The sequence below is a fragment of the Grammomys surdaster genome, unplaced genomic scaffold (genome assembly GCF_004785775.1).
Source record: "Grammomys surdaster isolate TR1022 unplaced genomic scaffold, NIH_TR_1.0 126066, whole genome shotgun sequence".
Classification (NCBI taxonomy): domain Eukaryota; kingdom Metazoa; phylum Chordata; class Mammalia; order Rodentia; family Muridae; genus Grammomys; species Grammomys surdaster.
Genome location: NW_021620876.1, coordinates 4,434,312 through 4,449,721, shown reverse-complemented (window position 1 = coordinate 4,449,721; position 15,410 = coordinate 4,434,312). Strand labels below are relative to the sequence as shown.

The window sequence follows — 15,410 nt, the reverse complement described above, 5'->3', positions numbered from 1 at the left end:
GAAGATTCTATAGGAAGATGTCCAATTTGGCCCTCACTGTTCTTTTGAATGTGCCGTCTTTTTTCAACTGCATATTTTTGACATCTTTATTGATTTTTATGTTCTGTTCCATTGATCTCCTTGCCTAGTTTGTTATCTGTACTTATCACTATAGTTCTATAGTATGATTTGAAGTCATAAATACAATGCCTCCAGTTATGCCTTCCTCCTTAGGATACCTTTGGTTATTTGTGCTCTTCTGTAGTTCCATGTGGACTCTTGGACTGGTTTTTCTTTTGTTTTGTTTTTTTTTTCTACTTCTTTGAATAATAGCATTGGAATTCTGATGTGAATTACATTGAATCTGTAAATGACTTTTGATAATATAGACATTTTTATGATATTAATTTCCTCACACCAGGAGTGTGGAATGGCCTTTTCATTGTCTGGTATTTCCTTTGATGTCCTTTGTCAGTGTTTTGAAGTTCTCTCTCATTACTGATGTTTTTTCACTTCCTTGATTAGTTCTATTTCTAGCCATATTGGGAATGACAAATAATTTCTTTTTCTGTGAGTTCATTGTTAGTATTTATGAAGGCTACCGATTGTTATATATTTATTTTGTATCTTGTAACTTTACTAAAAAGTGTTGATCTATGTTAGAATCTATAGTGTGTTTCAAATATATATTCATGCCATCTACAGATAAGAATGGTTTGACCTCTCCCTTTCCTGTTTTTATTCCTTTCATGTCTTTCTCCTATTTTATTGCTAAAACTTCAAGCACTACATTGACTTAGAACAGTGAAGTGGGTATCATCTCATTCTTGATTTTAGAGAAAATGCTCTCATGTTTACTACAATGTTGGCTCTAGTGTACTTGCCTTTATTATTTTGCCATATACATATATATTGGCAATGTGGTGCACACACACACACACACACGTCCATCCAGGACTTTCATTGTAAAGGCACTTTGAAGTTTGTCAGACGTCCTTTCTTCATTATTGAGATGATGATATGATCCTTAAGTTAACTTATATTGTATACGGTATACACTTCTTGATTTGTGTATGCTGAACCACACCCATGGATAAAACCCTTTTGGTCACAATGTAGGATCTTTTAAATATGTTCTTGAATTTAAGAAATTTGAAGTTTTGCACCTATGTTCCTAAGGGAAATTGCTATGTAGTTTTCTTTTCAGTTTTTTTTTTATGTCTTTGATACTAGCATAATAATAGCTTTGTAGGATGAATTTGGTGGTGTTCCTTTCCTTTCTATTCTGTGGAACAAATGGAGGACTGTTGGAACTAGATCTTACTTGAAATTGTGGTACAATTCAGCACTAATTCCATGTTATCCTGGGCTTTTCTTTGTGTGGAGACTTTTGATGAAAGCTTCAATCTTGTTGCTTGTAATGGGTCCATTTAAATCACTCATATCTTGTCTTTAATTTTGATAAATGATCTGCATTTATAAATGCATCCACTTCTTAGGTTTTTGTAGCTTTTTGGAGTGTGTGTTCTCAAAGTATTACTTAATAGGGCTTTGGGTCATATCCCTCTTTGTTTTTCTCAGGTTAGCTAAGGGTTTATCAGTCTCATTACCCAAGCCTTTGATCTTCAGTATTGCTGTTTAATCTCTGTGTCATCACTTTCTCTCACAAACTTTATTATTCTCTGCCATTGTTGGGTTTGGAGCTGTCCTCTTGCTTTTCTGGAGACTTGAAGTGTATTTATATGAGTTGAAGTGTTGTTTATATAAGATGTTTCTAACTTCCTAGTATAAGTGCTTGTCATCATGTACACGATAGTCTTAGGACTACCTTGGCTATATCCCAGAGGTTGTTTCTCTCTGGCTTCAAAATACATTGTCTTGACTCTCAGTATTTTCATAGTTTCTCTTCCTGTTGATTACTACTTGTATTTCCTGGTGTTCTGATAAAAGACAAGGAATTATCTCAGCTTTTATTTTTTAAAGTTTGATTAGTGACTTATTACATAATCAGTTTGAAATAAGTGGAAGGTTGTAATGGGTTGTGTTGGAAAGTTGTGTAATAGTCTTTATGTTTCTTTGTCATGTTTTCTTCATTGCTAGGATGAATAAGTCTTAAAGTTTGAGTTCTATTTCTTCCAGTTCTATCTGGGTGTTTGTTTGTTTGTTTGTTTGTTTGTTTTTCTGTGATTCTTCCCAGAAAGGAGTGCTGCATGAAGATCCCCCTTGGAGACTGATCAAGTTTGATGTTGATCTTAGTAAAGTCATCTGAGGTCACTGAGGTGTCTGGGTTTATCAGGATGATAGCCGGGTCACTAATGAGCCACACACTGATCACGTGTATGAAACTTGCTTGTCTCACTCTGAACTCTATAAACTTCCAAGAGCTGGAGTCAGAATCCCAGTTGGTCACTACTGGAGCCAAAGGCATGGTTCCCAGGTAAACACTGGAACCCACGACCCAGTCCCCTGGTGGACTCTGGGAGTGTTGGAGTCAAAACATCAGCTGTGCTGTGAACTTTGGGGCTGTTGGCATCAAAGTCCAGGTCCTAGCAACTTTTATAGTTAGCTTACAGAAGGTTGCATTTTTTTAATATAGCATTTTCGTACATTTACATCATTATACGTTGTTCTTATCCCCTTCCTGGCCTCCCCTGACCTTAACCCCTACTTGCTGGTTCCTTTCTCCCCTACAGTTTGTCTTTACTTTGGCTTTCATGTCCCATGTATCCCATCATCCTCTCCTGTACCTGCCTCCATTTCCTTTAGACCTACTTGTCCCTTCTCATAGTCTTCTATTTGCATGTTTTACTTATACACACTAGTTATTTACATGTATGTAAAGGCATGTGAAACAAGAGGGATAGGTGAGGATGGCTTATTTTACTTAACACAATGATCCCCAGTTCTATCTAAGTTGCTGCATTTGTCATAATTTTATCCTTCCTTATAGCTAAATAAAACTCCATTGTGTGTACATCACTTTTTTTTCTCTATCTGTTAATGGACATGTGGGGTATATCCTCACCTTGGTTATTGTGAGTAGTGTAGCAATATAAGAATCCCTCAGGTTAATTAGGACTCATATAGATAGACCTTAAGTAGTTCTACTTTTAGTTTTTGGAGGGAGGGACATCTTTTCTGATTTCGATTGTGCCTATGACAGTGTTGTATTCTTCTCAGCTGTGCATAAAGGTTCCACTTCCCCTACATCCTTAGCAGTATTTATTGCTTTCCTAATGCTAGGCATTCTGACTAGAATGAGATGGAATCTCAAAGCAAAGGATGCTAAACATTTCTTCAAGTTTCGTTTATTTCTTTGTCTTTCTCCCTCTGAAATCTGTTTAGGTGTGCAGCTTGTTTGTTAAGTGGTTGGTTTAGGAAGATTTGCTAATTGGATGATTTCTCTGTCTGAGGACTCTGTTCAGTCCTGTAGCCCAGTTGTTGACCAGATGAATTGGTGTTTAATTTTTAGAGTTTTTTGTAGGTTTTAGGCGATAATACCCTGTCCATAACGTTGTTGGCAAAGGTATTCTCCCATCCAGTAGGTTGTCTCTTTGTTCTTGGAGCCATTTTGAGTGGGAAAGGGGTCAGTAAAGTAAACCTTGGAATACATTATTTTGGGAAGAATATGCATTTGTTACTATAATGATACTTATTTTGTGGACTTGGAGATTTAGGTAATAGAAATAATTTTTACTGTTTTTTTCAAATGTAAGCATAAATGAGAAAGAGAAATTGTCCAGGATGTAATTGAATTCCACTCAGTAGAACACAGGTAATGATGACCATTTGTTGCTTTGGAGCATGAGAGCTGACAGTGTGCAAACACTGTGTGATACTCATGCGTTTCTGGGCCAGTGTGCCACGACTTGAGTTTAGAGAAAGCTTTTATTTTCCTTTTTGTTTTATATGTCATCATTTCCTAACATAGGAAACTTAAAGAGGCTCTACTTACCCTGTGTTCAAGGTCTTTAAAATGGTTATTAGCATTCATTAAATATAATAGTGGTCTTCATCACGTTTTCATTCATATGTATAATGTATTTTGATTGTATCCATCCCCATTATCCTCTCTGTCCTCCTGTTCCCACTGATCTCCATTCTTCTTTCCAGATAGTTCCCCATCTACTTTCACGTCCTTTTTGAGTATGAGTATGTGATCCAATGACTTTTATAAGGGTTGCTTTTAGAAACATTGAGAGGTTGCTTATATACAAGAGCAGGAATGACTTACCAGTGTCTATATGTGAGGAGTAGCGGACACCTGAGTGGCAAAGTCTTGAATGAATATGGTCTGTTGACATGGCCATGGCCATATCAAGGTCCATAGGAAGATGGCAAAGCCTGGCATCACCCCTCGGGGGCGAGGCTCAGAGTAACGGCAAAGCCTTTGCCTAGTCCATGAGGATGCTGATAGTGTGTGCAGAAAATGTCCACCATAGCTTTATCCTCTCCCTGTGATATTTGCAGCTTGAAAGCTGCTCCCCTAATGGAGACTGTTGCTATCCAGATTAGCTAAACATCTTTGTGTAGTTATAAGTCTTATCTCTGCCTCCTAATTCAACTGTATAAAGTAAGCACGCTGAGCTTTCGGAGTGCTGCAGTTTCCTCATCAGAGAGCCCATTCCACCCAGCCCCAGCGTGTCTGTCTGTCTGTCTGTCTGTGCACGTTTGTCTTTTCTTCGTTCTCTTGTCATCTCAGTCAGGTCAAGTCCTTGAGGCTGTGCAAAGATGTAACCTAATACCACAAAGCAAACAAACAAAAAACCGAAAGGACAAACCCCACCCCCCATCATATCTCTCTTTCAACTCTAATACCTGTTAACTGCCTGTAGGTTCTCAGAGAAGGGTGAGACCTTGTGAGTCCCTCTCCCCTCCATAACAGGACATCGACAGCTCCAATCTTGTGCAGACTTTCTGTATGTAATCATAGTTGTTGTGAGTTCAATAGAACAATGGCTTTGTCGTGCTTGGAAGACAGTATTCCACAATACTAAGCCCTGTCCTCGGGCTTACATGATTTTTCTTCCTTCTTCTGAGCTTTGCAGATGGTGGTACAGTGTCCCATTTATGACTGCACATTCAGTAGTCACATACTCTCAAAGTCTTTGGTCCTCAATTTTTGTTATCAGCAAAATGAGAATGCTGTCTCTATCACAGCATTCTGAGTTAGAACTAAGGTATCGTCTTGACAAAGATTCATTAGGTTCTGACTGTGGGCCGGGTGCTGAGGTGGTCAGTATAGATTCCATGATAAGATGCTACTTCAAAGTTCTAGGTAGTGAGTATGGAAGAGATGACAAGAGGGAAGTGGCCTCCCATTTGCCTGAGTGCATCCCAGATGCATTATTTATGTTGTGTGCTATGCTTTGCTCAAAACTCTGGGACACAGATGTAGGTGTTACCTCTTCTCAGTACAGAAAGCAAATGAGATTCAAGTAATGTGTTCAAGGTCAAACACAGATCCAGGACTTTAACCTTGATTTCCCTGGCTTGAAAAAATAGCATAAGATATAATGACTATGAAAACATTTAGAAATATGTAAATAATAAAACTTAAAATCAGTTATTAATACTTCTATGATCAATGGTACAGAAAACTTAGGATACTCTAAGGCCCTAAGCTTTCCCAATTTTGTAATAACAGATTAGCTTAACACTGCTGTAAGTTCTGTTGTCATCAACATGCTATAAACTCTGTTCTTAGTGCAAAGCTGCTGCAGAGTTCTTCTGTTAAGTGTCACAAACGCTGAAGCTTCATGCAATGCACATTTATTGGCTAACAGTTTTATAGTTCTGATCATGATGTGCCTATGCCCTATGTTCATTTCTATGACAAAAATTAAGATACTGACCACAGTCTGTTCTCACTGGGATTTTATGAACCTGTTAAATGCTCACATAATTGCAGCAGAATTCAGTTTCTTGACATAGCAAAGCTGAGGTCCCTACTTTGCAGAATGTCTGCCAGCGTCTTGCCTCCACTCCTGCAGGTTCAGGTTGTGCTTTGCTTGTGTGCAAAGCCAGGGAAAGGGACTTTTATCTCACTGAACTGTTCTAATGTTTACAACTTCTTTTTCCTGGAAGAGTCTAGGGCCCTTGAGGGATCATTCGATTGGACCAACTTTTGTCCTTCAAGGACAACTTCCCATTGTAACATCAACTGATTGTTATCTTAATTTCATGAGCAAACTTCCTTTTCTAGTTGTACTAGTTAGAGGAACTCCAAGATACTCAGTCCTAGGTACAGAAAGAGAATTGCACTGGTAATTATGTCAGGGATGAGAGGTCACCTTAGAATTCTGACGAGCAAATGTAAACTAGCCATGTTAACACCTCAGAAAAGCCATCATAAACTTGAAGCATCATGTCAAGACTTCACTTGAATCCTCATGTTATAAATTTTATCGTAATCTTTTGCCAAAGCTCATTTTGCCATGCTTTGGAGATTTACATATGTATATTTTATAGTATTTTTTATTTTTTGAAATTATACCATTTCCCCTTCCCTTTACTTCTTCTAACCCCTACACTGAAAGCATCCCTCACTCTCTCAAATTCAAGGTGTCTTTTTATTTGTTTTTTTTTTGCACAAACACACATACACACATACACACACATACACACACACTTCTAAATATTCAAATACAAACTGCTAGGTCCATATAATGTTACTTGTATGTATATGATATCAGGGTTGATCACTGGGTATTGCATAACCAATTAAGGAATTCTTCCTTGGGGAAAACTCTTTCTCTCACTCTCAGCATTTCCCAATTGCCAGTAGTTCTTTGTCTGGAGTTGAGGCTCAGGAGCTTTCCCAGTCTGAGGTTAGCATGGCCAATGGTGATGTCAATGTTTAGGTAGCCTTGTCAATGAGACTTCATGGGTGTTGCCTTGATAGTTTCTAGGAGACACATTTTCACAGGAAATTTCCTGTTCCTCTATCTCTTAAGTCTTTCTGCCCCAACATCAGCAAAAATCCCTGAGGTTTTCATGCAGGAATTATGTCACAGATATATCTGTTTGGACTGGGTATCACACAATCTCTTGTTTTCGTATTTTGATCAGCTATGATTTTTTTTTTTTTGTATTGCTCTCTGTTGCAAAGAAAAGTTTCTTTTCAGGGATTATATCAGTTTAGTGACCTGACTTTGGTGGGTTCATCTCCAAGATCCATGACTTCACACTAGCCCTGTGGAGTTGGCTAGGTTTACAGTACTAGGCAGAGTTTCCCTCTTGCTGAACAGGCCTTAGCTCCAACTAAAGAGCATATGGTTACTACCAAGGTATACATACCTCTATTTCACCCCTAGCAACTGTTGATTGCTTCCCTCCTTTGCAAGCTTGCATAGCTTCCCTTTTGATTCCATAGTCCTCATGGAGGAAGGAGGCTTTTGAGCCAGATCCATCTCATGTCCTCTAAATCTTATGACTAAAGTTCATACTGTCTTCAGCAACAGGGTTACCTTTCAGCTTCGGGAGCTAACCACATGCAACAGAAATAGCCTATGTTTTGGGAATCTCTTGGACAGTCTTTACCAATAACTCAAAAGGAGATACTCATGCCTCTTGTTGGTGTTTTTGATAGTCTATGGCTTTTGTGGAGAGCATTGTCAGGTTAGAAGAGAAAATGTTATTTAAACACTTTCTCTCTCTCTCTCTCTCTCTCTCTCTCTCTCTCTCTCTCTCCCTCTCTCTCTCTCTCTCTCTCTCTCTCTCTCTCTCTGTGTGTGTGTGTGTGTGTATCTATGTATGTATGCATGTATGCATGCATGTATTTGAAGAAGAGGGACGGTCCCTTCACCTTTTTAGACAGTCCCATTTTGCAGAAGTAGCATCCTGTGTGTCACTAACAGATTGGAGGCAAGGGCTTAACACTTATCTACAGACCACACCCTCATTAGTATCACGTCTGTCTTTTTGATATAAGAAGTTCATTTTCCTGGGGGCCATCTTCCTGATGAGGCATGGGCGCTTGGGAGCACATAGGGGAGAGCTGTCAGCAATAGCTTGGGTAGAATCAGAGTGAATGTCCTTGGAGTATCTTTCCCAATTCTGAGATACTGTTCTTAGATCATTTTATGCTTAATTAATTTCCTTAATGCCGTAGAAAGTCAGAGCTGAAATGGATCTTAGAGACGTGCCTTGTCTCTCACTCCCCTTGGGGAGGAGGAGTTAATGGCACCTGACAACACTTCTGTAAATCAGTGGCTTAATGGACATCTAAATGGGTTTATATAAAACATTGGGGGTTTTCCCCTAGCGTGTTTTTCCCCCCTTTGGACAGGATCTAGCTATATATAGTTAAGGCTGGCCTTGAACTCATAATACTTCTGCCTCAGCCTTCTGAGGATTGACATTATAGAAGTGAACACACCATGCCTAGCTCAATAGATTCTCCAGTCAGCTCAATTGATTTTTAAATGTCCAGTTCAGTGAATTGGCATTCCCTCAGAATAACAGGTTAGAGAAAAGTAACACATTTGTGACTGTGGCAGAAGCTAGATTCCAGCAGAAATCGGTGGCAGTCATTTTAAACAAGGAGTTGTAGACATCCTCCTCTCACCCTGCCCCTCAAATACTTGCCACCAGGGAACATGCAGACATCTTAGTGTGGTAATGAGGGCAGAGTATGTTAAGTTTGCATCAATCTCTGGCTGATTCTTCTATGTTCCTAATAAGAATCTTCAACCATAATGTTTATTGCTGTGTATCATTTTCTTCCAGTCCTTGACCTGCCCTCTTTGATTTCTTATTACTTCTTCATAGAATCTTCTAGGCCTTGAGTAGTCATCGACTCTGTCACAGCAACTCATTCCTGATTTCTCTTGTGCCAGGCAGCTTGCCTGTGACCATTCCAGTTTGCCACTTACTGTTCCATGTGCATAGACACCAGGCACCATTACCTCCCAGGGACCTGCCTGACATGATCCTGTGACCCATCCTGCAGTACTGACAAACATTTTAATTTATTGTGGAATAGCAGGATGGCTCAGCAGGTCAAGATGCTCACTGCCAGGTCTGACTACGTGAGTTCAATCCCCAGGACACACACATGGTGGAAAGAGAGAACCAACTGCCGTAAGATTTATTGCACACACGCGCACACACACACACACACACACACAGAGAGAGAGAGAGAGAGAGAGAGAGAGAGAGAGAGAGAGAGAGAGATAGAGAGAGAGAGATATCTAATCACTTGCCATCCGTCACTCACGGAATTAAGTCTCTATGCCTTAACAAGCTGTTAAAGCCCATCATGACTGTGCCTTCACACACCCTTCCAATCTGGTCTATGCCACTAGATTCTATCCATGGAGGCCATCCATTTGGCTCCCTGACCTGCTGTGCTTTGGTGTCCCCTCTTCTCAGTCTTGACATGGCAGGCTCCGTCCCACACAAGATTCAGATCAGTTCCTTTCCCTAGAGGCCTTTCCCAAACCACTGCCCAGAGGAGCCCGTCGCCTACTTTTGTTCCTTCTTAGGGTCAGTGTCCCGAAGAGTTAACTGCTAATCGGCTGTTGTATCAAAGAGAGTGTCATCTGCGATGGCCTTTCTTTCAATGTTGGTACGATAACTGAAAATGAAGAGACAGCAACTGTTGAAAATACCTGGTTTTGCTCATGGATTCCTGCTACTGTGTCCTAAGATTATTTGGTGTTTAGGAGGAAATGTCAGTTGAAGGGACAGGATTGTCAGCTCAAATTAAACATGAGATTATGTAGCAGGAGGTATTAGAAAAGGCGGTGCGGTCCAGCTAGCTCCCAGCAGCCGTGTTCCCACTCTAAGTTCCTGCACTGCACTAAGCTGGCCAAAGGTGCCAGTCCGGGACTCACGAGATGTTGGCATGGCTGTTGCCTCCGCAGGTCTGCTCCAGCCCTCAAAACCCAGGAAATATCTGCCACCCCCATGTGGTAGATATAACAATTCCAGTACCTGGCAGAAATAAGACTCTTAAATGTTTAAGATTAACCAAATAGATTTATACATCAGCAAATACTCAATACACAAGATGCCCACACAATTAGAATTGTTAACTGAATTACCTAACTTTGATATGAATAACTCCCTTAGACTGCTAGAGACATGGGGACATTCGTGGCCATCCTCTCTCCTCTCTCCTCCATCTCCTCTCTTTAGTTCCTCCTCCTCCCAACTCCTAGCTCTGCTTACCTCTTCTACTGCCCAGTCACTGGCTCTAGCCTTTATTTTACAAATTAAGGTGAGCAGAAGGTTCAAGAGAAGTCACCTATGTACTGATTCACTCTTTGTCTACAACCCCTCCCAGGAAAGCGGAATTAACATCAAAATACAAGACCAGGGCTATCCATAAAAAGATTACATCTAACTATATTTTAGTGTAAGAGCTAGCAGGGTTTCTGTCTACAGAGATGTGGGATGTGAGAGAGACATGAGTTAAGTAAAATAAAAAAAAAACCATGGAGTGACCTCGGCTGGAATTCGGAAGCCTGGTGAGAAGGTTTAGGGTGATGGGAATAATGGAGAGAAGGAGGGGTTTGCAAACAGAAGGTACTTAGCTCCTTAATTCACTGTGCCTCTTTTTCTTTAAGTCAATAATTCCATATATCATACAGAAATGAATAGCTAACCTATACAACTCAAAGCAGAATAATAGAAGGTCTTGACTAGGAAAAATGAAGTGATTGAGCATACTTATTGAGCCATAACGTTTTGCTCCCATCCTTGTAGAAGAGCAGTACCTTACTTCTTTGCTGCTAGGATTTTATACTGTATGAAGTGGCATAAAAGGATACTGAGTTACACAGTTGGACATTCAGGATATCTATGAGCATTTCTCTCAGAGATCTGCAACCAACAAACAACAAAGACTGGCATCCCATTTGTCATAGTTAGGGTGTCTATTGCTGTGATACACCACCATTATCAAAAGCAACGTGGGGTTTGTTTCCTTCATTGAGGGAAGCTGGAGCAGGAGTTCAGGTCAGGAACTGAGCAGAAGTCATGGGTGAGTGCTGCTTACTGGCTTATTCCTCATGCCTTGCTTTCCCTGCTTTCTGATAGTACGCAGGACCATCAGCCTCAGCATGTCCTGGCCACAGTTATCTGGGCCCACAGTTGTCAACCAAGAAAAAGCACCACAGGCTCACCCGTAGGCCAATATGGTGGAAGCATTTTCTTAATTGAGGTTCCCTCTAGCTTGTGTCAAAGTGACATAGTACCATCCAGCACACGGTTACTTCACTAATTTGGAATATCTGTTATTTTCAACAGGAAATATATTGTGTCTACTATGGATAGGGCAGAACATTAGATTCTGAAGCACTGATATTTCCAAGATAGAATTTACAATTTCATTATAGGGATTAATATAAACCTTTCTTTCATCAGTATTTAGTATGTAAGTTTAGGAAAAGAAACACATGGCTGTCATTGTGAATGAAAGTTCGTGGACTTCCACATTGACCCTAAGGGCAGAAGGAATGTGTGGTGCTGATCTCAGCAACACCAGTTCTCTCTTGGGACAGGAGCCAGGAGCAAAGGGGCCCTTCATCTAGCACACGCTCCTGTACAGGCAACTTTGAAATCTTTCAGTGAGTTTACTTGATTTTGTTGTTAGAGAAAAACAGAATTCATACATAAAATTTCAGTCCAATGGGACTATCAGTTGAAGTGAAGCATAACATTCTAGAAGTTCTGCGTAAGTCTTATTTGTAATCGTAGTACTTAAGCTCCATACATATAGGATGAGGGGGTAGGATAGATTTTCACTATGCGACCTATAACACACTTAAACAGCTTTCCTTAATAGCCTAAAGTTCCTTGTGTTTACAGTAAACTATCTTTTTGAAATCAGTGGTTTATAAGTTAAGTCTTCTCGCCCAGAGCCAGTTTGAGAAGAGGCTAGGGACACCTGTGTTGATCTTAGTCATAGTAATCAGAAGGGCCTAGAGGTCTTGGGAGCTCCTTTACCTCACTCCCCAAGTCAGGTTTTATGGGATCACTTACTGTTCTTGATGACTATCAGGCACACACAGGTATTCAAAAGAAACCAACACAGTAACCGCAGTTCACAGTCACTGAGCAAGTGGTAAGCAGCAGCCTCTGCTTTATGCCCTTTGCATATGTAATCTTCATTAGTGGTAGGAATTCTTCAACAAACAGAATCTGTCATTCAAGGGGACTTGAAGAATCTAGGTGTCCAGACATTGTCTACAGTCACGCGGATTTTGAGTCAGAGTTGATTTTCACATCTGGCAATGAGGCCAGAGCCTGTTGTCCACGGCTTCCTGCCCTTCCTCAGAACATAGGGCAGAGGAGTGTGATGATGCATACCCAAGTATCCACAACTGTAGGGCTCCTGAAGAACATATGTTGTTCTATGGGACTGGAGGCCTGGGTCAGTGGATAAAGTGATTACTATACAAATGTGAGGGTCTGAGTTCAGATCCCCAGCATCCGCACAGAGGCTGAGGCACAGCACTGGAGACTCAGAGACAGCTATACACCTGAAGCTACAGCCTAGTCTAGTCAATGATCTTCAGGTGTGAAAGAGAACCTGACTCATAAAACAAGTTGGAAAGCTGTTGAGAAAGCCACCAGACATTAACCTCTGGGCTCCACATGGGTGCACCCATCCTACATACAGTCAAAGAAATTGTTATTGAGTAAGTTATACATGTAATATGTTTGCCTCTGTGTGTGTGTGTCTATGTGTGTGTGTGTGTGTGTGTGTGTGTGTGTGTGTGTGTAAGCCATGGCCCACATCTCTAGTTATTTCTATCTTCTACTAGAGTAATAAGGATATATTTGAGACCATTAGCAGTGAGTATAGTAAACACTAATTATGATTTCTGTTTTCTTTCTCCACAGTTTCGTGGTTTTCTCCAAATGAAAAGATCCTCATTGTTATTTTCCCAATTTTGGCTATACTCCTGTTCTGGGGAAAGTTTGGTATTTTAAGTAAGTATTTCAATGCATTTTTTCCATTTATGCATTAGTGATATAATGTGTGTTTCTAGGGCAGTGATTCTCAACCTATAGATTGTGATCCCTTTTGAGATTGCATATCCTACATATCAGATGTTTAGGATTTGCAACCATCGCTATACTTATGAAGTACCAATGAAATATTTTTTTATATTGGAGTCACCACAACATGAGGAACTGTGTTTAGTGTTGCAGACTTAGGGAGGTTGAGAACCGCTGTTCTGGGGTATGATCAGTGCTCTAACTAGCTCTGTCTAACTAGCCTGTAGAAGAGGGCCCCTGTGCTCTGGGGACCTAGGATGCTGTGCCTCATTTTCCCAGTTGGAGCTTGTCTGTAGACAGAGCCCTGTTTATGCCTGTTTGCAGCCCCTGATGGAAGGAGCTCGGCTCTTCAGTCTTGCTTTGACAGCCGCATAACCGAATCTCTGAAGGCCAAACCCGATGCTGTGACTGACTTGCCATCAGTAATATAGAATTGTCATCACAGGGTAGCCAGTTGCACGCATTCTTGTTCAGGTTGATACACAATAGGATCCACATACCAGCCTTTGGCCATTCGTTCAGGAACATGCCCCATTTCCTCGGTATTTCCATACCATGTAGTAAGAGAGATTGACTACATTTGTGAAGTTCTGAGGTGACACACTAAACTTTCAAGCTTTAAAAGTATAAGATCTATTTGTCCTATAAGCCCCCTAGTATAGTCACTGAGGACCACCAAGCAACTATTCAGGTAAGGAGAAAATGGTGCTAATTGGAGAGGTGAATGCTAGTCAGTTACTGCAGAGGGTGCCTGCTCTGGATAGATGGTTCATGAAGTGCCTTCCTTGGAATTCGAGCCTGTGTGTCCTCTGTGAGACATAAAAACAGATGTGAGATGACTGGCGGTTTATTTGAAGAGTTTTGCACAATGCACAGGGCTGTGGAAATGCTTAGTGGTTTCAGAAATGTCCCCAGGTTATGTCTAAATGGAAAAAGAGGGGGAACAAGACCTGACTGTGGCAACTGTCAAGACACCATAGTCCTTACCTCCAAAACTGCAGACACGGTTAGAAGTCATCTTAGAATTTCAGTAAGCCTCTTATTTTAAGGAAAGGGCCTCAGGCCCTGCTCCGTAATCACTCGTGTTAGGGAACGCTTTCAGCCACATTGGCAGGCCCAGGCTTTCAGGGCTGTCTTGTGATTCAGGCAGGAAACAGCCTTTTAAGGATCATACAGTGATTTCACAGCAGTGCTGTTGAATTTGGGTTGACAGAAGTTTTCTGGTTATGACATTATCATTAGCAACACCATTCTCAGTGGGATGGATCAGGAATGAATCCATCTATGATCATCCATATTTATACAGAATAAGACTAATGATTATTTTCTGGCTATGGAATACGTTATGTAAGAAGTCATCAAATCATCTGTTGGCCACATACCTAGAAATAAGGGTTGTTTTTTTTTTTCCTTCCATCTTCCATTTCTGCCTGTCTTGGTTTCTTTGGTGTTTTTCTTCTATAAAAGGAAATGGTAAATTGGCTCATACGGCTTATGTATTTGCACATCCCCGTGTCCCGGTGTCTTCAGAGTGTTGCCATGGCTGCTTGTACTTCCCTGCCATGGCTGTGTAATGTTTTATTGAACTTTCATCTTAATGGATATTAAGGAAGTTTCCAAATTTTGATACCATGAAACTCTGATAAAAATGTATGAGCTTTTGGACAGCAGGGATATTTTAAGCCTGCAGATAAACTCTACCAACATGTGTTCCAGATCCACCCTGTCAGTTACAGCTATCTCTGACAGGTACTGCTGTCCATCATTCATCTCAGGGTCCTGACACTGTTATACTTCTAAAAACCCTTCCGTTAATTTGATGTGTGGGTAAAAAAAAAAAAAATTCTCAGTGTTCTATATGTGTTGTATTGGATATATTTTTTTAGTATTTTTATTATACCAGTTGCATTTTAAAGAGTATGTATATGAACCTAAAGAAATATTTATGGGAAATGTTTGATTCTGGTTCATCTTACACAAGGGAGTTGCCTGAGGGATAGAGGAGATAGAGTGGTGTGTGGAAGACAAACCTCTGGAGTTGACTCACCCGGCTTGGCCTCACATTAAAAGTCAAGTAGTTATAATAGCAGCTGAATATTTGAGGAGCTCTTGCTCTGAGGAGCAGTCACTCACTGTGCCAAGTTTTTTCCACCGAAACCATTTATTTCCCACAGGGACTCTGCCAGTGTGTGGCTATTGTTCCTATTTTGTAGATAAGAGACAGGCAGTTTGTCCACAGTCACCCAGCTGTTTCCTGGCAATCCTGGATTTGGACAGTGCTCTTAACCACTAGATTGTGTGCTTGTCTTGAATGTCTGCAGGAAGGATGGATGGGTACCTAGTATACCACTCTGAGCCTATGAAACTGTTAGTAATAGAGTAGAATGTTGGTCTCACGTGCTGATTTATTCTGCCTG

At 40.6% G+C, this 15,410-nt stretch overlaps 1 protein-coding gene across 5 annotated transcripts in view; it reads left to right on the top strand.

Moving 5' to 3' along the window:
* Cd47 (CD47 molecule) overlaps nt 1-15,410 on the top strand; it is a 56,170-nt gene that overhangs the window by 15,624 nt on the left and 25,136 nt on the right. For all 5 annotated transcript variants that reach the window (XM_028755580.1, XM_028755579.1, XM_028755577.1 and 2 more), the window contains one exon: nt 12,835-12,924. In XM_028755580.1, the coding sequence (XP_028611413.1) occupies nt 12,835-12,924 (90 nt within the window). The remainder of the gene's footprint in view (nt 1-12,834; nt 12,925-15,410) is intronic.